The sequence below is a fragment of the Mastacembelus armatus genome, chromosome 19, assembly GCF_900324485.2.
Source record: "Mastacembelus armatus chromosome 19, fMasArm1.2, whole genome shotgun sequence".
Lineage (NCBI taxonomy): Eukaryota > Metazoa > Chordata > Actinopteri > Synbranchiformes > Mastacembelidae > Mastacembelus > Mastacembelus armatus.
In genome coordinates this window covers 18,643,808-18,665,396 of record NC_046651.1, presented here as the reverse complement: position 1 = coordinate 18,665,396, position 21,589 = coordinate 18,643,808, and the positions used below count along the sequence as shown (strand labels likewise).

Here is a 21,589-nt window from a genome sequence, read left to right as displayed (position 1 = left end):
CTTAGATATTGTACAGTGAACTTTTAATATGCTTCAGCAGTGCAAGAGCCACAGAACCCAGTCATTGCAGAACAATGGGCAGGTCATGAGTCATGAAAGGAACAGATGAACCAAAGTTTGCAACATGTGGTTTTTCATCAGAAGCAGGTTCAGCGTAGAAAAGTGTGTTAGACGTCTGAGGGTCACGCTGCGACAGACCGACTCAACCAGCTTCTCAGCTTGTTTTTCAAGACAGTCCCCCCTGGTAGTGTAGACAGGTTTATTTCCAGCAGAGACCTGTTGTGTTCTTTAGAACACTAAAGTCCGGTTCACTGATGTTGCATCTCAACATTAGTCTGGTTTTCAACTTACTGGTCAAGATGTTATTTGCCAACTCCTGTGGTCAGATAACATTAAATCTAGAACATGTTGGTTAAAAAAAAGAAAAAGAAACAACCCCAGTGTCATTGTCGTTTTGAGGGTGATTACTGAATTTAATAAGCTATGAGCTTGTATGATTTTATCGCCACAAGGGCTAGAAATGAGATTTGATTTTATTTTTTTAGAATAAACGGTCTGAGTAAAACAAAAATTCAAACTGGAAATATACTGACGTCAAAATACGCAGAATATGACTTTTGTAAAGAAGCATCTGGGCTCAGTGCTTCGAGGTTTTTAAGTGTTGGTCGACATACAAGCTAAGACGAGTGGCTTTAATAGAAAGGACTCACTGTTGTGGACTGAAACATTTCTGCTCACCAGCCTGTTTACTCACCTGACCTCCCACATGTTCGTGTTACTTGTTCAGCTCCGTTGGATCGTTTGTTTTCATCTTTCAGGAGACGTGAAACCAAACCCATATTGTTGATATGTTGTTTTTGGACTTAGTACTCAAGCAGGGATGAAAAATTCAGAAATCCCAATGTCAGCAACCGTTTTCCCGGTTTGTTCCTGTCGCTCTGAGGCTGCAAGTGCAGTTCGCTGTGTGTTGGAAAGGTTGTGGGTATTTTTCTGTTCTGATGTGCTTTTAGTTGATGATTTTATTATTCACAGTGATAAGATGCTTATGAGAAAATCTATGTACATATGTTGTTTACTGTCTTTTATAAACACGTGTGCATGGTTGCATGCACACAGCCCCCCCCCCCCCCCCAAACCAACCCTGTTGGTTCCTGTTGAGCATAAGCTGAATAAAGTGCCTGCATTCTTCTTTAGAAAGAGTGGACAAGAAAAACATGACAAGCTGTTTTGCCCCTTTTAGTGTGTACTTGATCCTAAGACCATGTGCTCTATTTATTAAAAGAAACTGGAATATCTTCAGACCTGTTGTTTTTGTTTTTTTTTTTTTCAACAAATCTCATTAAGAGATAAAAACCAACAATGTGATTCTACTTTTAGACTCATCTACTGTGTGTAAACCTGTTGGTGCCCACTGAAAGCTGCTAATACTAATGATACCCTGCACCGAAGCTGTCGGTGTAATCAAACTATTATATGTAAATAGCACTTAACAGTAAAGCTAGTCCATGTGAGTGTATGTTCACTGGGTGTCACTGTTTCCTAATGTTGGCAATCTGAGCTATTCACCTCAGTTCAGACAGTTTGTCCTGATGTATGGGAGGACAGAGCTGTTCTTCCTGTCTCATCGGGTGGAGACTCAATAAATAAGCTCCTCTGGGGCAGTTGTCAGTCGGTAGGTGGTGATTTCTGGACGACGGCTGCCGAGCATCAGTCCCACTGTGACATGCTGCAGTCATGATGATCCTTGATGAACATCACTGAGGAGGATGTGGTTAAAACATGTCTCTGAGTTGGACAGAATCTCTGAGCAGTCCACTTTGAATTACTGCAGCTTCCCGTAGAGGATATTGCTTTGAATTCCACTGTGAGTATGTGGCCAAGTAAATATTGAAATAATTCCAGAGGCATGTGACTGTGATTTTGTAGGAATAAATCACATGTATTCAAACCAAAAAGCCTTTTCTGGCTGTAGCCTTCACTGTGTGTTTGCTAGTAAAGAAAAAGGCAGAACAAACACAACATAAACAGCAGTAACACAGTTAAATATCCAAAAAATGAGAAAATACATAATAAAAAGATGCTAAATGTAAACAAATTCACTCTAAGTGTAAGAGTTAATTTCACTATACATGATATTTAGTTCTGCTTTTGTATGAGTGGAGCGAATATGGGTGTTACTTGTTAAAAGTGAGTTGAGGTGAAAGGGTCTGTGAAACCAGAATGCATATATCTAAACACTGCATCACTTCATTATGTAACATCTGTTCTTCTCCAGCTGTTCCAGTCACCCACAGAAATATTTGGACCCTTCCCGAGGAACTCCCCTAAATGGCCCTCAGTTATTTATTCTTGACAGTAACTGGCCAAATGTAGGATGAGTGACGTCTTGTCCAGATGTTTCCAGCAGCTGGAGCAAAGTCTGGTATCAGAAAACATTAAAGGGACTTACAGTATTGCTGATAAATGCCAGTCCTCCATATTAAAGCTGCCATGTTGTACTGGAGTTGGTCAGTGGTGGAGAAATAAATCTGTTTGAAACTTTACGTCTGTGCTGTTTCTTCTCCAAAGGGATTCACACCCTCCAGAATATCCTGAGTGCACATTATCTCCACCAACTGATTCCACTGTTAGAGCCATTTAAACGAACCCAAGGAAAGGAAAGGTTGGTTTTCTATTTCAGGGCCAGAGCTCTGAAACTGTCTACAGACCAAATCTATTATCACCTGCCTGTCATCCCTCTAACGTAGACTGGGAGCAAGAGAGGAGCTGGCTCTGAGTTGGTGATTTAAATGGGACCAATAGATTTCAAAATAAAGGACATACAGAAACCAACTGATGCTCCTGTTACTGATTTAAGGCTGAGTAGGAACATAAGGAGCTCTGGAGCTTCACTGCAGTACATTCAAAGGAATCAGATAAAGCCGTTAGCAGAGTGATGGTGCACTGTGTTTGAAGGGAAGGCTCCAGTCATCGGAGGTAGGTCCAGTACAACTCACCATACATGGGCTAACAAAATGACCTGTCCACTCCTGAACAGGTATTCCTTCCCTGCGTGACTCCAGGTAACGACGATTTTGATGGATCCTATTGTTTTTTTTGACTCTCTGACTTTGGAAAGGTCATTTTCAGGGTTGGGTCAGCCAAATCTGCCTGACAACAACATGGCACCAGCACATTTCTGAATTCCTTTCATTTGGCCACGTACCTACAGTCCTGGAAGAACTGTTCTGGTTCTGTTCTCAGTTGTACATGTGCCCTGATTGGACAGTCTGATCTGGAAATGTCAGGTTGTCATTGTTTGTCCTGACAGGAGAACGTCACTGGACTGTTTGGACAGTTGGGAGGACGCCTGAGTCATCTGAGAGACACACACATATACAAACACACTCAGACATATACACAAGCACATTCTGACAGCTGCACGTCAGTGAATGCCAAATGTGACTTTGTTGTTCTCTCTTTTATCTTTTTCACGCTCTCTTTCTCTCCAGCTTTCTCTCTTTCTCTTCCAGCACTTGAATAAATCAAATCATTGCTGCTGACTGACTCCATTTGAGTGGAATTAGCCTGATATTTCACACACAGTCTGGATTTCCGGGAAAAGCAGAACAGAGGGTTTGAATGTTCTCCAGCAGTCTTCACATCATAAACAGAAATGATGAGCTGTCCAGCCGATGCTGGGGCCGGGACGCTGCAGGCAGCGGACATACCCACTGGCCCTGCAGCTTCTTCTTTATGACTCTGTTCATATTCTGCATTAGTCACAGTAAACATTTGAGATAATATTAAACAGTTACAAAAACATGACAACTGGGCCAAAAAGCTCCAGAGCAGCCACTAAATGGGCCTTTTGTAGAGTCTTACATGTTAATGATCAAGAATGAACCTTTATCTCAAATCTTTACACATAACTCTGGTTCCTTTAAGTTCAAATCCAGCAGAACAGGAAATAAACACGAACTTCACACTGAGTCATTAAAGTAATCCTGATTAGGTTATTGCTGCTGGTGATACATGGACAGACAGAAAATATGAGTTTGAAAACAATATAAAATGTGCATATTGTCAAATGCAGCTCCCCGTGGGGCCTGAATACAAACATAGTACAACATGCTTTGTTTCTCACAAATGCATGAAACTAAATTAAACAGAGAAGACCTGTCTGGTTTCAGGACTTGTGGATTTAGGCTTTCTTCAAGCACCACTGTGGACCCATGTGAACAGATGTAGAAATGTTGATCATTATTATTATTAAAGGTAAGGCTTGTGTTTTAAAGGTAAACCACAAGGTGAGTTCCAACAAAGCTGACACCACATCACAAACAGGAACCTACAGCTGGTGTGTGTCTCAAGAGAAGAGACTCTTTAAACCTGGTCACGTGTGGATGTGTCTCTTGTCCCTTATCATTTCTATGTCAACACCACACACTGGAACACACACACCCTTCAGGGATCAGACGCTGGCTGGGTTTTCTTAGCTGCCTCCTGTATCAGTAAACAGAAAGGCCGTGCAGCCACCGGAGGGTTCTGACCCGAACACAACAGCAGCAGTTCTGTCATTTCATGTCACGCAGCATGGACGGAGGGACGGACATCTGTAGAGCTCGTTGTTAGTGAGTGGTGGTTCAACCAACTCGACTAGGAACACACCCGTTGTCTGCACAGCTCCTATAGGATCCATTAGAGTCCCCTGAATGTCAGATGATGAAATAATAATCGCATTATCTCACATATGACGTCAGAGAAATTCACAACAATTGATAGTTTCCAAAACAGAGGCAGGATCATCCCACTGGTGATGTAACAGCTACATCAAAGTGACTGCAGTGATGCCTGAGACCTTCAACAGAGACAATAGCACACATGAGAAACGTTCATTGAATGATGGTGGTTTTAGTTTTAAAATGACACAAACCCAAAGTGTGAGCTTGTTCAAAACCCCAATCAGAGCTTTAAAAAATCCTTTAAAAACCAGTAAAATGTATAAATTTGACATAGAACGTGTGGAACCGTCAGAGCGGAGACTGAACTCTTCGGTCACTGCACCGAATCCATTCTCTCTCTGGAAAAATCAAATGTTCAACGTGCAGAGACTGGACGTCAGTGGGAACATGCAGCCAGCAGCTGTGAGGAGAACATGATTACAAAACACATGAGACTGGAGGTTACTTTGTCCTACAGCGTGCAAACAAACACGTTCTCCAACTTTTCAGTGTCTCAAGGGGAAATTTAACAGACAAAAGCAGGACTAAGGGAATTCACTCAGCCCAGGGTGAAAACCAAAGTGAGGCTCGTGCAGCATTGTGGTCTGCTCTGAATTCAGTTCAGCTCTTTGACGTTTTAACACTTAAGGTGGAAAAAGTCATTTCAGTAACCACTGAAACTTTAAGATTACATTGATGTTATTGGCTTAAAGGTGTGAATTAGTGTAAGCAGCATCTTTATATGACACAGGCTGATCTATAGACATTATATATGTGGATCATAGGGTTTGGAAACAGCTGTCGCATTGAAATGAAGAGTAGGACCATAAAGGAGCAACTGAAACTGAAATACTGCAGTGAAAGTACCTTAAAAGTACATGCAGATACGGGTTTTGAGTAATTGTAGAGTTAATTTTCTGCACGACGTTCCTCACATGCACACACCTCCACCATCCCACCATCCCCTCCTTCTCCCTGACACACGTCACACACGCCCACCAATCGCCTCCTGTGTTTGTCCTGCAGCTTTTATAAACCGGGTCAACTCCAGAACGCACCAGTTTGTCCCGTCGGTTAAGGTGCAGTGACCTGCTCATCACTCACTTCAACATTTCTAAACTAGTTTCATATTAAACTCCCTCTCCCAGTGCCTTTTAGACTGTCCCACCATGCGTCTCCGGTTAGTCCTGTGCGTAATGGTCCTGCTGGCCTCCTCTTCTTTGGTCACCGAGGCGCGGATAGCTAAACGATCCGCCATCGGTTGCCCGGAGAAGTGCGACAAGTCGCAGTGCGCCCCGATCCCTGCAGACTGTCTGGCCGGGGATGTGCTGGACCGCTGCGACTGCTGCCCGGTGTGCGCGTCCGGGGAAGGCGAGCAGTGCGGCGGCACCGGGGACCACGAGTGCGCCGAGGGCATGGAGTGTGTGGTGACTGACGGCGTGGAGGTGTCCACCACTGTCAAGCGGAGGGGCAAGACTGGCGTGTGCGCATGCACCAGCTCCGAGTCGGTGTGCGGCAGCGACGGCGTCTCGTACCGGAACATCTGCGAGCTAAAGCGCGTCAGCAACCGGGCGACCAAGCTACAGAATCCCCCGGTGATTTTCATCCAGAGAGGAGTCTGCGGTAAAGGTGAGCTGTGTGTGTGTGTGTGTGTGTGTGTGTGTGTGTGTGAGAACTGGGATGACCTCAGCATCAGTCAGTGCACAAAATAAACCTCCTCCCCATCTGTCAGTGTCATCCCACCTAAGAATGTGTAGACTCTGCCTGTTCCATTGAGGTAAATCACCTTCACCTTTACTTTAATGGTTTGCTCATCACAATCTCAGTGTATTAGTCGCAGCCAGGCTGTTGGAGTGAGAGTGGAATGGATTGGAAACAAGGTTTGCAGCTTTACTTCGTCTGGTCTGTGCATAGTGTTTGCAAACTATGTGCATTTATCACCATTTAACTGACTAAGTTCTTTGGCTGCACCAGAAACATGGAGGTGAGCTCAGACATGCTGCAGCTTCAAATCTGGCACTTTAACATGTTTCATCTCAAATTAAACTCATGCATCAATGTCCAGTATCTGACATTTAATATGTTATTTGGAGCCGTTTGCTTCCCTTCCTCATACTCTCTCTGTCTGACTGGCACCTTTCCATCTGCTGAGCAGTCAGATTTACATCACTGCACCAAACTCTCTCTCACACACACACACACACACACACACATTGAAATTAGGCCAGGATGTCCTGAGTGCCTGCCCTGTACTGTAAAAACAGTCTTCCTCTATGTGTGTGTGTGTGTGTGTGAGAGTGTGAGAGTGAGAGAGCGACTGAGTCAGAGAGTATTTTAATGAAAGTGTATTAACGAGAAAACACAAACACACATGTGGTGAAGCTGCAGCTGCAAACACACAGTTTGATTCTTAGAGTTCAGCAGGGTCAGTCTGTCGCCACCCTTCTCCATCCTGATTAGCATCTTCTTTCAGTCCTTTTCAGTCCTCTTTCTTCTCCTCCTACCTCTGTGCCTCCTCCATCTTTCCACTCCTCCTGCCTCTTTCCATCTTTTCTCTCTGCATCATTTGTTTCTCCTTCCCATGTGAAATCTCTCCATCTCTCCAAAACAGGCACGAGGAAGGAAGCAGTTTCCCCTCTGTTCTTATCTTTCCTTATTTTAAATGCCTCTTTCCATTTTTGGAATTGAGCTTCTTGTTTTTCTCTCCTTTCCCATGTTCTTGCCGTTCTCCTTCGCTCTTCTCCTTCTCCTTCCTCCCAACATTGTATTCCCATCTTTGCAAATGTTCTTTTTCTCCTCCTCCTCACCTCATTTTGCTCCCATGTGTTAATGAGAACCATGAAATAATGTCATTTTCCTCCATATTTCCTCTGCTCCTCTTGTCCTCCCTTGTCCTCCTGTCTCCTCCCTTCTATTTGTCCTTCCTCTCCTCCTTTCTATTTTTTCCACTTTCTCTGTGTCCTATTTATCTTTTTTCTGTCCTTCCCTCACCCCTAACTTTTTCTTCTCTGGTCTTTGTTCTTGGCCAAAAATAAGGTTTGTGCTTCACTTGTCTCAGTGAATGTGAACTTATTCTCTTGCACACACACACACACACACACACACACACACACACACACACACACACACACAGACATATGCTCCATGTTAAGTTTTCTGTAATGATTCATCTCTTGGAGCTAATTGGTCCGTTGTGTAACTTCCTAAACAGACACAGATCTAGGTCAAATACTTATTTAACCCAGAACCGAAGGAATGAAAATGTTTTTTTCCTTTCCTGCTTCCTGTGCAGACCTGCAAGCTGTTTGTCAGATTGACAGGCCTGGAGACTGCACAACAAAACATGGTTGCATGGTGACTCAACTCTTTCAGGAACCGGAGAAATTTTGCCCAGTTTGGATTCGTCTGGCTCTTAATGATTTTTTTGTGTGTTAAAAACAAACAAACCAATTAACTGCTGAGCCAAGTACGAAGTGTGGGAGGGATGAAACAGCCAACTATGTGCAGCCACAAGTTTCGTCACTGAACTTTTCCAAAGCCAAACTATCACATTTTGTATTGATTTGTGTTTCCCAATCATTCGTTGATTTTCTTCACTCCCAGAGTCAGAGCGAGCTTTTTTTACTTCAGTATATCCAGCGTGTCCTAAGACACCTGCAGTGAGTTTGAGGTGGGGATGTTTCTTCCTTGGCCTGACTGGCTCCTTTCAGCTCACTTCAAAGCTGCAGCAGCTGGCACATCACTAATCCTGCAGCCCAACACCCAGTGAGCTAAACACACACGCAGATATAAACGCTTCAGTGTCTTCCAGGGAGGATGAGGTGAACATTCCCAGCAAACAGCTGCTCAGTCTGCACTGCTGGAGGCTCATCATTAACAGTCCTCAGTTTGGAGCTGCAGAGTCATGTGAGCTGGACACGAGTCATGTGACTTGAAGTCCAGTCAGACTCAACTTGAGTCTTAATTTGCCAAAAAAGTTTTATCAGCTCTACTGCTGTGACTTTTCCAAGTGTTGTGAATCCGGGTGAGGAATGAGCTCAGGGCCTCGACTGCGATGAGATACGAAGGCAGCTGAATGGAACATGGAATCAGCGGAGATGAGGTACAATCCTGCAGATCTCTGACCTGAGGACATGCAGAGACGTGCCTACTGTCACTCTGCTCTCTGTGCCATGTAGAAAACATGAATCTTCCCCACCAGTGACTGAGTATGCTTGATAATTATGTTTACAGCCTTGTTTTTAATGTTAAAATTATGGGAAGAGGGTGAAGTGTTTTTGTTGTAGTTGAATACTGTTTTAGTCCAGGGTGAATCAGGCCTGGATGCTTTCAGTTAGTCAGTTTTCATCGTAAACAAATATGGCTTTGTCTCGTCCCATGTGCAGCCTTTACGTCACTCCACTTTGAGAAAATATGTTTTCGACACCAGCGTGCCCAGATGGGGAGGTGTCTCCTTACTGGTCCCAGCAGGTGGGAGTGAGAGGGGACGTCTTATGAGCAAGAAGAGAAATGAGAGGATCTTCAGTAGTGACAGATGTTCCAGCACCACTGGAGTGGAACCAAGAGGGGTTATGTAAAATGACAGGCTGCACATGAACTGTTTGAGTATTGTCAAAAGACATCCCAGCATCCATCCCTGCTACCTCTGTATCTGTTGAGGCTCGGAGTTAGGGAGGAAATACTGAAGAGGAACAGTGAAGATAAAGCAGCAGTGTGGGAGTGTGTCATTACACACACTATGCAGGCCCAAGCCTTCAAATGACACCAGGGAGCTGTAGTCCTAAAGCTGCCTGACTTATTTTTGAGAGTCCAGCTTTAAGCCTTAGGGTTTGGTGTTTGCAGCAGTTGTGAAGGTGAACGTCCTCACAAAGATAGTTGTATAAATGTGTGCTACAGTTTGCTGATGGTGTGTTCTCCCTTCAGGTCAGGAGAACCCTGACAGCCTTCGGTACAAGTACAACTTTATTGCTGATGTGGTGGAGAAGATCGCACCTGCTGTGGTTCATATTGATGTGTACCGCAAGTAAGAAAAACTACCGTCAACAACACAGATGATTCCTGATAATATCCTGAATTAGCCATCTGAATCATGTTTTACATCATTTCCAGTCTGACTACAGGTTAAGTCAGTCCCTAAATTGTCACAAGCACCTGCAGTTAAACTTGTTAAGTTACACCTGTAGTTTAGTGAAAGAGGAGAAAGCGTAGATTGAACGTGTGATTAGTTTTCAGTTGACATTAATGTGGCTGATGTGTCGTCTTTCTGCTCAGGACTTTGTTTACAAAGCGGGAGATTGGCATATCCAGTGGCTCTGGGTTTATGGTGTCAGAGGACGGACTCATCGTCACCAACGCTCATGTGGTGGCCAACAAGCACCGAGTGAAGGTACGAGACGCAGGCTGTTTTCTAATAAACTCTATTTTCTTACTGGTTCTTGTTATGTTTTGTTTAACTTTTTGCTTTTGTTTCTTGGTATGAAATGGTTGATGTTAATATGACACTGGAGGCTGGTGAATTTCAGATCAGGATTACATTGTGGTTTCCTGCAGGTGGAGCTGAAGAGTGGAGCCACGTTTGACGCCAAGATTCAAGACGTGGATGAGAAGGCTGATATCGCTCTGATAAAGATCGATGCACCGGTGAGCGGCATGGGGGGGGTAGTCTTTGTCTGCAGTCTTCTGTTTTTCTGTTTTTCTGTTTATTTGTTGTTCAGCTTTCCTCCACATCTCCTTAGATAACTTGTTTTTCTCTTTAACCTCTGTCTTTAATTACTTAATTCTAATTCCAGTTCAGTTCATCAATATTCCCTGAGCAGAAAGCCTGTTGTTAAATTTTGTCCAGTGGAATTTTTGAGGCAAGTCCAATAATGTCCTGACTGGTGAAAGTGGATCAGTGTGGAGCAGATCTGCAGACAGAGAGAAAGCTTTCATGTGGCGTCCTCTGGGTTTTCACCTTCTCACAGCACTTTGTTTTGGTCTGGGTATGACTGGATGATTGGGATCAGCTCAGGAAATGTGGTTTTCCACAGAATTTATGTAACGGAAAAAGCATTTTTAGAAAGAGGGTCAGTGCATCTTATTTTTGCACAGGCACTGGGCAGGCCTGTCCAAGCTGCAACAGTTAAAGGGGGAATACCACACATTGTCACAGAAAAAGCTAATTGGCAAAATGTGTATTCACATCTGTTCTGAGGAGTTTGAGACCTTGTGCCAGGGTGAAAAACAACTAAAACTAAGAACTAAAGCAGCTTGTTTGGGACTGAAAGTGGATTATTGAAGATGTTGGTCTATAAACGGGCAGAATTAGAGCAAACAATGAATTAATGGGAAGGAATTACAGCAGACAGGATGAATTATGCAACTCAAATTTGGATTCTGTTTTCACAAAAACACAACATTCAGGAAACTTTATCTTGTTTAAAATGTAATATTTCCATCCTCATAAACAAAATACGGTTTTATTAAAAATATCACGACTTATAAGAAATGCAGGATACAGAAGAGTCAGAAAGATATACAAGAAATACAGACCAGTTTTAAGAATGTAGAAGACTGAGCTGCGTCTTTGGCTCTGTCAGGAGGTCAATGACAAACAAAATCAAAATCAAAATCAGAGTGGAGCAGCTCCCAGTGCATTAGTCCATAATCTGGTTACCCAGTGCAGGCTCTAACTCAGACAGCTGTGTCACATTTAGCTGCACGTATGATGTTTGATGGACAGAACCAACACACTGATGCTGCAGGACGTGAGTTGTTGGTCAGGCATAGACGGTCATGGTTTTCCTCTGGGTGTCTGGGTGGGGCAGCAGGGTGTAGAAATCCCCGAAATGCTCAGCACTAGTGGTTTACATGCACACAAAAACCAAGAGGCAATTGTACTTACACGGAGATGACCTGCCCACACATCCATTCCAATACAAACACACTGTTATGGCATATTACTCAAGAGAAACAGAGAGAAGGCTTACAGTGAAGCTGAAGGGTCATGGTGGTGAAAAGCAAACATTAGAGCACCTAAAGTGTCTTTTTAACTCCAGTGCACAATATTGTTGCTGTTGCAGAACTGTGGCGACTGCCAAAGGTCAAAGTTGAACCATAAGTTCAGGTCAGTGTTAAACAGCATTCAGGTGTAAATGCAGCAGGAAGGTTTCTGCAGACAAAACAGACATGTAGCTGCACGCTCAGGTCTGATAAGTGTCTTCACAGAGCTTTATTAAAAGCAAAGCACAGACAGAGGTTTTGTTCAATAGTCTTCACTTTCATTTCTGGCTGTCTGCTCTGTTTTCCCTCTCACCACTAGGACCTCAACAGAGTTTATTGCCTAGGAAGAATGATTGTGGTCTCGATGTAACACAGACTAGCTCCTTGTGATTTTTAGATAAGTGTCTGCCAGACAGCGGACAGTGCTGTAAATATATATATCTCTGATCTGCCAATGTCCATTAGACAGCTGGCTGTGATTAGTGTCTGTTTAATTTTCATTGTTCATGCAGCTCTCACTGCTCTGCCTTTGGTTTCAACAAATAAGCCACAGTGCACTACCTGCCAGCAGCAGCACAGACACAGTCACAGACAAGCTGGTGAACATTATCGAGACCAAAACCAGAGCTAATAGAAGGCTGTTGCTGACAAATAGGCCAATTGGCACCTAAAAGATGATTATATATTAGTGTTGTTTTCAAAACTTGTTTCTGCCTCCCTCAAACTGTGAAAAAGGTGGTTATTGCATGTTTTACGTCTTTACACGCACCAGTGCTGTCAAGCTGTCTGACTCGATCTGTCCTGAGGACTGTGTGGTATTGACATCGCCCTCATTCTCCTGTTAGTGTGGTTTCATCTCTGAGGGTGGGGCAGTTTCATGTCCCATCATTACCGGCATAGCTCTGCACGCATCAGTACAAGTCTAATGAGGGAAGGTGATTAAAAACACCTGTGTTGGCCGAGGTGAGTCGGTGTTTAATGAAACAGCTCAGCTCAGAGGATTGGACTGCATCTTATTACTAATGACAGTGTGAACTAAAAGATATCACTGTGTGAAATGAGAAAACAGAATTGTATGTGATGTATTTTGATTAATGCAGCTCACTTAAATCAAATTCTTCAGTGGTTCTTCAGCCAGTCTGTGTCTGTTCAGTTCTTTCAGTCCCCAGTCAGTGTTGCTCCTGAGGCAGGCAGGCGTCCTCTGAGCATGTGCAGACAGGAGCTGTCAGGTGTTTTGAATCTCACTTCATCCAGTGAAGCCTTACAGCGATCTTCCACCTTAATCCAGCATTGATCATTTTCCATGACACGTGTCTGTGAGCAGTTTATGGAAACTCTGAGCTGATGTGCTCAGAGGATTTATCAGGGCAGGACAAAGCCAGAATCTGATCCATAAGTGCTGCTGTCGGTGGAATTCAGTCGTCATTCGTCAGATTAATACTCGTACCTTTCCTACTGTGACATGTCAGAGTCCTCTGTTAAAACAGGCCCATCACTACTCAGGTTTGACTGAATTATGTGGACTTTGGCTTTAGAGAGCTTGTTTGCTGAAACACCTGCTGGAAACCAGGTCAGAGTTAGCAGTGACGGCAAAGTTACAGGACAAAAACCAAAACAATGAGGTAAAAGACACTAAAACACTCAGTGGAGCTGAAGGTCCATCTGTTCATTCATTGTACAGGGATTGGAACGGAAGTAAATCTGCATGACTAGATGTATGTGAGGAGTTTTGTGTGACTGATTTTAGTTATTGGAGCCTGATCCATGTTTACTGTGCTTGTTTCATTACGTTAAGAAATGACAGAAGGAAAATGGAGCTGATGAGAAGGAAGGAAAGATAAGAAACAGGAGGGATGGACAAACCACAGCCTTGTTCTTTCTTGTAGTTGCTTTGTTGAGCTCTTGCGTTGGCGTCTCTGAAATTACCACTGAACACAGCCCCTCTTCTTTGTAATCTCACCGAGGACGCAGCGCTGTCATCCTGAAAACACAGAGCAGGAAACGTGGTCATTTTCCTGGTGGGTGGGGCTCAGCAGGCGGTGTGTCGAGAGGAGGCTTCAGATGGTTTGGGGTTCTGGTTGTGGCTCAGTTCAGGAGAACAGAGGAGCTTTATGTTGAGCTGATGGAGAGAAGCTCTGATTAGAACAGCTGAATGAATCCATTCAGAGCCACGGCTCACGCTGTTTGTCTGTATAGGTTTGATGGGGATTTACAGTAGGAAGGAACTAGTCCATGAGCATGAATGTGGTGGATTGACCTCATTAGAACAGCTTCCACTGGGATTCATTACATAAGAAATATATCAATGAATTAAGTTCAAAGTGTCAGAAAACCTTTTTATTACCATTGACCCATATAAGGAAACTGAATGAAAGATTATTGACTTTGTTTAAGATGCTTTGGTGAATACAGATATTTTAGTAAATGGTAATTCTTTATGTCTTATGGGTCTAAATTTGTTGGAAAGAAGATTGTAACTCATCACACATGGTTCAGTTTCCTTTAGTAAGTTTGCTGAAGACAAAAATGGGAAACTAAGCACAATGTTTACCTGTGTATAATAAATTTTATTAAGCAGTTTATGAACACCAGAATTTTCTAGTCACCTCCTGCAAAGGCCTAATTTGGGAATTTTAAACATAATTTCATTTCACTAGTTTGATTAGATTAGACTTAGCACAGTGAGGCTGCAGTGAAGGCACACTTTAATCTCAGACTTTAGCTTCTGCTTCAGGTTCCACATTTTATTTTAGTTTGTCATCTGCTGTGATTCATCCAGGCCTCAGGACACACACTCTGTGTATCTCACACACACACACACACACAGGCCAGGCTGCCGGTCATGTGCAGATGTGTTGAACATACCTGTGGTTTCAGATAATGCTCTTAGTGCATGTCAGTCAAACTCTGAAACACAGAGAGAGATTTTCAGTTTGAGTTTCTGGAAATGTCTTCAAGTCTCTCCAGCTGCACTGAGACATGAAACACATTCACATCTGTCAAATGTGTCTGCATGTTTTAATGTTGTCATCTCTTTCTCTGTCTCATTTATTTCATTCATTCCTCCTTGCTCTCCTTCTAAACTCTTCTTCTCCCAGGATGCATTTGTTTCTGCCTCTCTTGCTCTTCTAAGCTTCACCAGAAGTGGGTCAGAGTCTCCAGGGTTGTTACTTAACAGAGGAAATAGGCAACACATGTGTCATCATCAGCAGGGAAACAAGATGCACACACACACACACGTCTTGTCATGCCTGGTGGAAGGTGGTGTTGATGAAAGCTAAATCCTCACACCACAACTGCTTTATGTCTCAGTTTTTCTCTTCCACGCCACATCTGGGGCTGAAGTAGGTTAGTAGGACGACATGCAGTAGCCCAGCACACAGTTCACTGAGGGTCGGCCATTGTGCAAACACAGCAGTTCAGGGCTGCAGCCAAAACCAGAACGCCTTAAGATCATAGATGAAATGACAGAGCTGAATATGGCACATTGCATCCAGCTTTGGTGCTGCCAGACAAAATTCCCTCTGGAGCAAAAACTGTACCCCTTTTCCCGTTAAGCTACCACTATAAAAACAGAAGTCTGTAACTCTGGTGACCGGACTCGTGGAATTGCACACAGTGGCCTGAACATAGAGCAGTTGCTTTCACTGCTCTGTCTGTTAGCACAGAGTCCTTAAATGGTGTCGTGACATGCATTTTGAGACGTCTGCCAGTCAAACAGTGATGTGTATTTTCAGAGTGTACAAAAACCGGCATTTTTGTGTATGAAGGGAAGAGGAAGGACCCCATGAATGAGCCCTGTGGAACACCGGTGGGCAGTTTGGGACAGACACATGCTTTTCCATGTCACAGTTAGGAATGACTCCTCAGGTAGGATGTAAACAAAGAGAAAAAAGAGAGAAAAAAATGAATACGCTTAAAAAGAGTCAATGTAGGCCGACTGTGTCTGTGCCAAACTGCAGTGTGCTCACCTGTCACCTGTATTTATCTTGTGAAAACAGGGTAAACAAACAATAAAAAATTAAATTTCTAAATGTTTTAGCACATTTGGTCTGTGTTTACTGGTTTGGGTAAGATCGCCCTGGCAGAACAAACTTTGAAAACAGAAAGCGATAAAATTCAATCCCAGCGATACCTGAAGTACTCCTTACTTTAATTGGGTTGTTTAGTGGAACATAAACTTTGTATGTGGAGCAGTCATGCACACTTAGCTTTTATGTGACAGAACTGGAAACTTCAGAGATGGAAACAATAATATTTACAAGCAGGCTCATCAGAGAGACAGCCTGCAGCCACACACACACACACACACACACACACACACACACACACACACACACACACACACACACACACACACACACACACACACACACACACACACACAGTGCAAATAAAAGACCCAGACGTTCACAAATTCATCCACCGAGACTCGTTCTGGACTTTATTTTACTTCTGTTTCCATCCTTATGATTTGTTCAAATCACAGAATCATGTTGTCTTCCTTTATTTTGTTTGCATTTTACATGAGCTGGCGATAAAGGAGCAGGGGGGCAGCATTAAACTAACGTGACTGGGCGATATGAAGGCACAGAAATCACATAAGTACACCTGGGAATATTCAAAGTATTTTGGGGGGAATTTTATGTGTTTTCCTCTATGATTGACAGAAAACAAGAGAGAAGAGAGAGAATGATAATGAATGACAGCAACAGTCCTCAGCTGGATGCAGTTTCAGGGAGACAATGTCAGGTGTCGTTGTTGGCTCAATTTAAAAGAGGTGCAGTTAGAAATCCACAGCCCAGTGAGTCTGCCTGGCAGGTCATTCAGTCCTGACGGAAATTAGGCCTGCAGGACTGAAATGAGCTGTCATCTCTAAGGATTTACAATTTTGGGTTGTGGGTGAAGAGAAGCCTCGTCCAGACTGAGAGCTGACTCAGTTCTCCACAGGAAATCCACGTCTGTCTCCAGCAGCTGAGAGAATAACCTGCTATTTTTCTCTGTGTGTTTGATTGCGTCCAACAGTTCACGCCTTAAATCGTGCTGTAATCCTGTCTAAAACCCTCTGATGGGTTTATTTTATTTCTAGCTGAGATGAAACCTGCAGGTGTTTGGGCGTTAAAGGTCACAGCACTGTCTCAGCAGACCGGAGCTATAATGTGAATGTTTTTAATTTTGCAGCTGTAATAAAACACAGAGCTATATTAGCTTACCACTTCTCTCTTTCTGTCCTCTCCCTGTGTTTGGTGGAGCAGATGAAGCTGCCGGTGCTGCTGCTTGGCCAGTCGGCGGACCTGCGGCCCGGTGAGTTTGTGGTCGCCATCGGCAGCCCGTTCTCCCTGCAGAACACTGTCACCACTGGCATTGTCAGCACCACCCAGAGGGATGGGAAGGAGCTGGGCCTCCGCAACTCCGACATGGACTACATTCAAACCGACGCTATCATCAACGTGAGTGGAGACACAGAGACACACAGGGACCTGAGGTGGAGAGGTCAGGGTGAACACTGGGGGGAGAACAATCTGGGCTTTTATGAAGTCCAGCAATTTTCTGTCGAAATTCTGCAAAACTGAACATGACAACGCCCAAATTGTTCTTGATGCTCACTGTAATGATAACCATGTGTGTATATGACTCAGTATAAGTTGATATTTGATACAGTCTGAGGTTATTCAGTGTTGACCCCACTGTTCCCTGATCAGTTAAAGTCCTCTGCACTGATCTGGTGGTTGGCTGGATTTTGAAAAAGACAGAGAAGGAACCTAAATCTCAGTAATGGCTCTTTTTAGTATTTTCCAATATAGAAAATCATCTTTAATACACTAATGTTACGGTAGTTTGTTTGTTTGTTGAATTAAACTAATTGTGATGTTTAATTCAACGATATTTTTCTTTGCTTCAATTTTTACTTTTTTGGTTTCTCACAGTTCGGCAACTCAGGAGGACCACTAGTCAACCTGGTGAGTGAAGGAAACCTGCATATTTCATGTTGTTATAGAGTCAGACTTCTCTGCTACGTAAAATAAAATAATAAAACGATGTTTTAATATATTGTCACCTCTTGTTTGGGAGCTGTTTTGGGAGAAATATATATTCACCTCCATCTGTGACCAGGACCACATCCATATGTTGCAAAACAGAGATATACGTAATCTCATACAAACAAACACCAGGGCCCATAAATCCTTATTAGGAAAGGTAAATAGAGTTTAGGTAAGGCTTGGCCAACAGCCCACACCCACAGCTGACTCTGATTTAGAGGTTTGTTTTCAACCACATTTGGAGTCAGAAACACTGTTTAACAAACGTCTTGTGGAAATTGGACTGAGCTGAATGTGTGTGTGTGTGTGTCCTGCAGGATGGTGAGGTGATTGGCGTCAACACTCTGAAAGTCACAGCAGGAATCTCCTTCGCCATCCCCTCAGACAAGATTAGGCAGTTTCTGGCAGAGTCACATGACAGACAGACCAAAGGTTTGCAGCAGTTTCACTTGATTTCCTTCCATTATATCACAGAGATGATACCATGATTCCCCTTGGTCACTTTTAATCTGACAATAAGTGGTTTAGTAGGATAAAAACAGAAACACACATATGGAACATTTAAATTACCTGGAGAAAGTCTGATTTCATGTGTTTTTATATTTCTGATGTGTCAAATCAAACATTTTATTTTGTTCTCCAGATAAAACATCCTCAAAGAAGAAATACATTGGGATCAGAATGATGACCCTCACTTCGTTGTAAGTTCCTGATTTCACATAAGTCTTTGCTAAGCTCCCACATTCACACAAACACTGTGATAAAACACCAACCACATCCACGCATTGTTAATACACAGAGAAATTGGCATTCATCTCTGAGATCAGACTGTTCTGCTGTGTAACAATAAGTACCACCAGTCTCATTAAACTCCCCAGATCCCTGAAAATTCCCGTTACTCAATCTTGACATTCATACATAACAAGGGTGGTGATCATATCAGAAGCGTGACCTCAGCTTTAGACACCTGCTGCCAAATGACCAGTTGGAATAGGAATGTAAGTCAGCCCAGGCCGAGCCCACAGCCTACAGGTCAGAGTGGGAAACGCCCCAATGTAAAAACAGGATTATGAAAACACTAAATTTATAACCATGTTAGTGGATTCTAGCCCATCAGCTGCAGATACACTAAACTCGAAACTAATGTAATTATTGTGCTTATACTTTTGCTTAGGATTGTTTCAGTCCTGGCATATAATTAAATAAGATTAGAGGTTAGGGTTAGTTCATGTCTGAATTTGTTGTGTTTTTCTTCCTGTGTATATCTGTCAAACTCAATTCTCATGGCGACTAATGCAGGTGTCCTGTGGACCAATCAGCAGCCAGATGCTTAATCTAACTCAGATCTGTTGAAGTTTTAAATTTGCACTTTTACGGTGTCACAGTTAATTAAAGCAATGCCTTCCATGTTGGGTTTCTGAATGAGTCACACTGTATCATGTCCTCAAATTTAATCAGAGCCAGCCCGGTCTGCTCAAAACAGTAGAAAAGTTCATGCTTGACTGTTTTTCCTTTCCTGTCATTTTTTTTTAAAAACTTCTTCTTTCTTTCTTCGTTTGTAATGCCAGGGTGGCTGAGGAGCTGAAGGAGATGCGCTCTGACTTCCCAGATGTCACCTCTGGGGCGTACGTCATTGAGGTCATCAGCCGGACTCCAGCTGAGGCGTGAGTGTCCTTTCTGTAGCTTCTTATTCCCACATTATCTGGTGTTCACTGCCCAATATGTCAAACCAAGGAATGTTCATGAATGTTCCCAGTCATAGTTGAGCAGATTCTGCTTTGTGTTTGGCGTCGTTGCCATCAGCTGAGGAAGAGAAACCTCTAGGTTAAATGAAGAGAGACCACATTGGGTTCGCTTCAGCCACCTGAACACAGCCACTGATGTTCGTTGCATGTGTTATTCATTAACCTTCACGTCTTCACGTGACAGAGCTGGCCTGAAGGAGGGTGATGTCATCATCAACATCAATGGCGTACAAGTCACCTCAGGCAACCATGTCAGCGAATTCATAAAACGAGACGACAAACTGCGGACGGTGGTGAGGCGAGGCAACGAGGACGTGATCCTCACCATCATCCCCGAGGAGCTCAACCCTTGACCTCACACCTGACTGACAAACCAGTCAACCAATCCCGAGCTGGCTCTCAGTGTTTTTCAACCAATCATGAACTCTTTGAAAAACCAAGCAACCAATAGGGACGAGTGTGTCTGGGGCCACACCTACTGTGTCTAAGAGTTTTTAATTGTTAGTACTGCTACTACTCTCCCTTGCTATTCTCTCAGACACCTTCACAAGCCCAAGCTCATTACGCTGGGACTTGAAGCTTCAACCCTGTCATTGTACTTCACATATTAGTTTCAACTTTTCTTCTAATGTTTACTTTCCATCATCAGAGCCTTTTATATTCTACTAACACCGTCTGTCGCCACAAAGTGGGTTTCTGTAGTTTTGTTGTGTATGTTCTTGATGGAATATTTTTTTATTAGTATTTTTGACTGTGTGTTTTGTGATTGTTTTTCAAAAAAAGGGAATAAAATTATTTTTAAAAGTGTTGTCTTTATTAATGGTGTTGATCCTGTTTGAAGTGACAAAGGTTCCTCAGTCAGTCAATATTCTACACAAATGTTCCCTTAAAAATTAAGTCCATAAGTTAGAGGTTTCTAAATTCACCGTACAAACTCCAATTACACCAACACTGGAGATGTCAGAGAAGAACTGAACTCCAGCGTGACCCTGGCAGCCGAGCTCCGTTCACAAGGAAACAAGTCCAGAACAAACTCCATCATCTCTCAAACATCTTGTTCTCTGCTCCGTGGCTCCGGCGTGTCCTCCCTCTGTGCCATATACACTGGAACTCTGGGTCTGACCAGCATGACACAATCTGTTGGCCACAGTGTGTGATTGTGTGTGTGTGTGTGTCAAGGCCCAGTGGAGGGAAAGTGTTATGTAACACTTGACACACAGCGAGGTTATGGTGTGTTTTCTGTGCAGGTTCATGCAGGAGGTCAGCTGATGGAAGCCAGTATCATGGGCTTTCACACACACATCTGCTCTTGTACTTTAGTAATGTGTAAAGATGAACACTGAATTTGTTCCATAAAATCAATTTCTGTTTTACTTTGAGATTGTGTTTAAATCTTAACTTTTACACCAACATTGATGAAATGTTCTTGAAGTGGAGCTATAGATAAGAACAGCTGAGTGTGACTCCACATCGAGAACAGCTGCATCTACAGAGGAAGACTGTTACGATTGAGAGCGTGGGCTCGACTCTCTCTCTAATTAATAACTTGTGCTGTCAAATCACACATCATTCCCAGAGTTTTGATAATCAGTATCATCAGTTTCTCTGCAAACATGTTTACGAGAAGATAGAATCACTGGAATGGGAAAACAAACTGTCTTTGCAAATGTTTTATTGTGTTCAGGCACCATCTTGCAGCTTATTTTGCTTGGCCGTGCTAAGGAATTTTGTTCTCCAGCTGAAATGTGGAACTGGCTCAGGCATTGTGCACACACACCTGGAGGAACTAGGTTGAGGGACAGATATTAATTACAACTTCTCATCATTAAATAGCTCCTGGAATGCAGATGGAGGTGCATACCAGCAGAAGACGATGTGCAGGGAGTTTCCCCAGTGGAATGAGATGTGAATGGAACCACTGACCCAGTTTGTCCTGATTGACCGAGCAGATTTTCTCCCTGAATTCTCCACTGCTGACTAGTGCCCTCTTTATGCAGTGTTTGACCCACGTCAAGTCTGATAACTCAGTTTTAGCTTCAATCATCAACCATCTACTCTGTGTATTTTTATATTTTGGGAACTGGGTCTTCCTCCTCAGATGTCTCCTGTCCTGGACTAC

The 21,589-nt window shown here is 43.2% G+C and overlaps 1 protein-coding gene across 1 annotated transcript; it reads left to right on the top strand.

The window, feature by feature from the left end:
* The first annotated feature begins 5,872 nt into the window (after window positions 1–5,872).
* htra1b (HtrA serine peptidase 1b) lies at window positions 5,873–20,275 on the top strand. The gene is made up of 10 exons (XM_026316189.1): window positions 5,873–6,332; window positions 9,627–9,726; window positions 9,975–10,089; window positions 10,254–10,343; window positions 16,940–17,134; window positions 17,612–17,644; window positions 18,043–18,157; window positions 18,369–18,426; window positions 19,294–19,389; window positions 19,655–20,275. The coding sequence occupies exons 1-10, from the start codon at window positions 5,873–5,875 to the stop codon at window positions 19,821–19,823; spliced, it is 1,431 nt and encodes a 476-aa protein (XP_026171974.1). The 3' UTR covers window positions 19,824–20,275.
* Window positions 20,276–21,589: the final 1,314 nt, after the last annotated feature.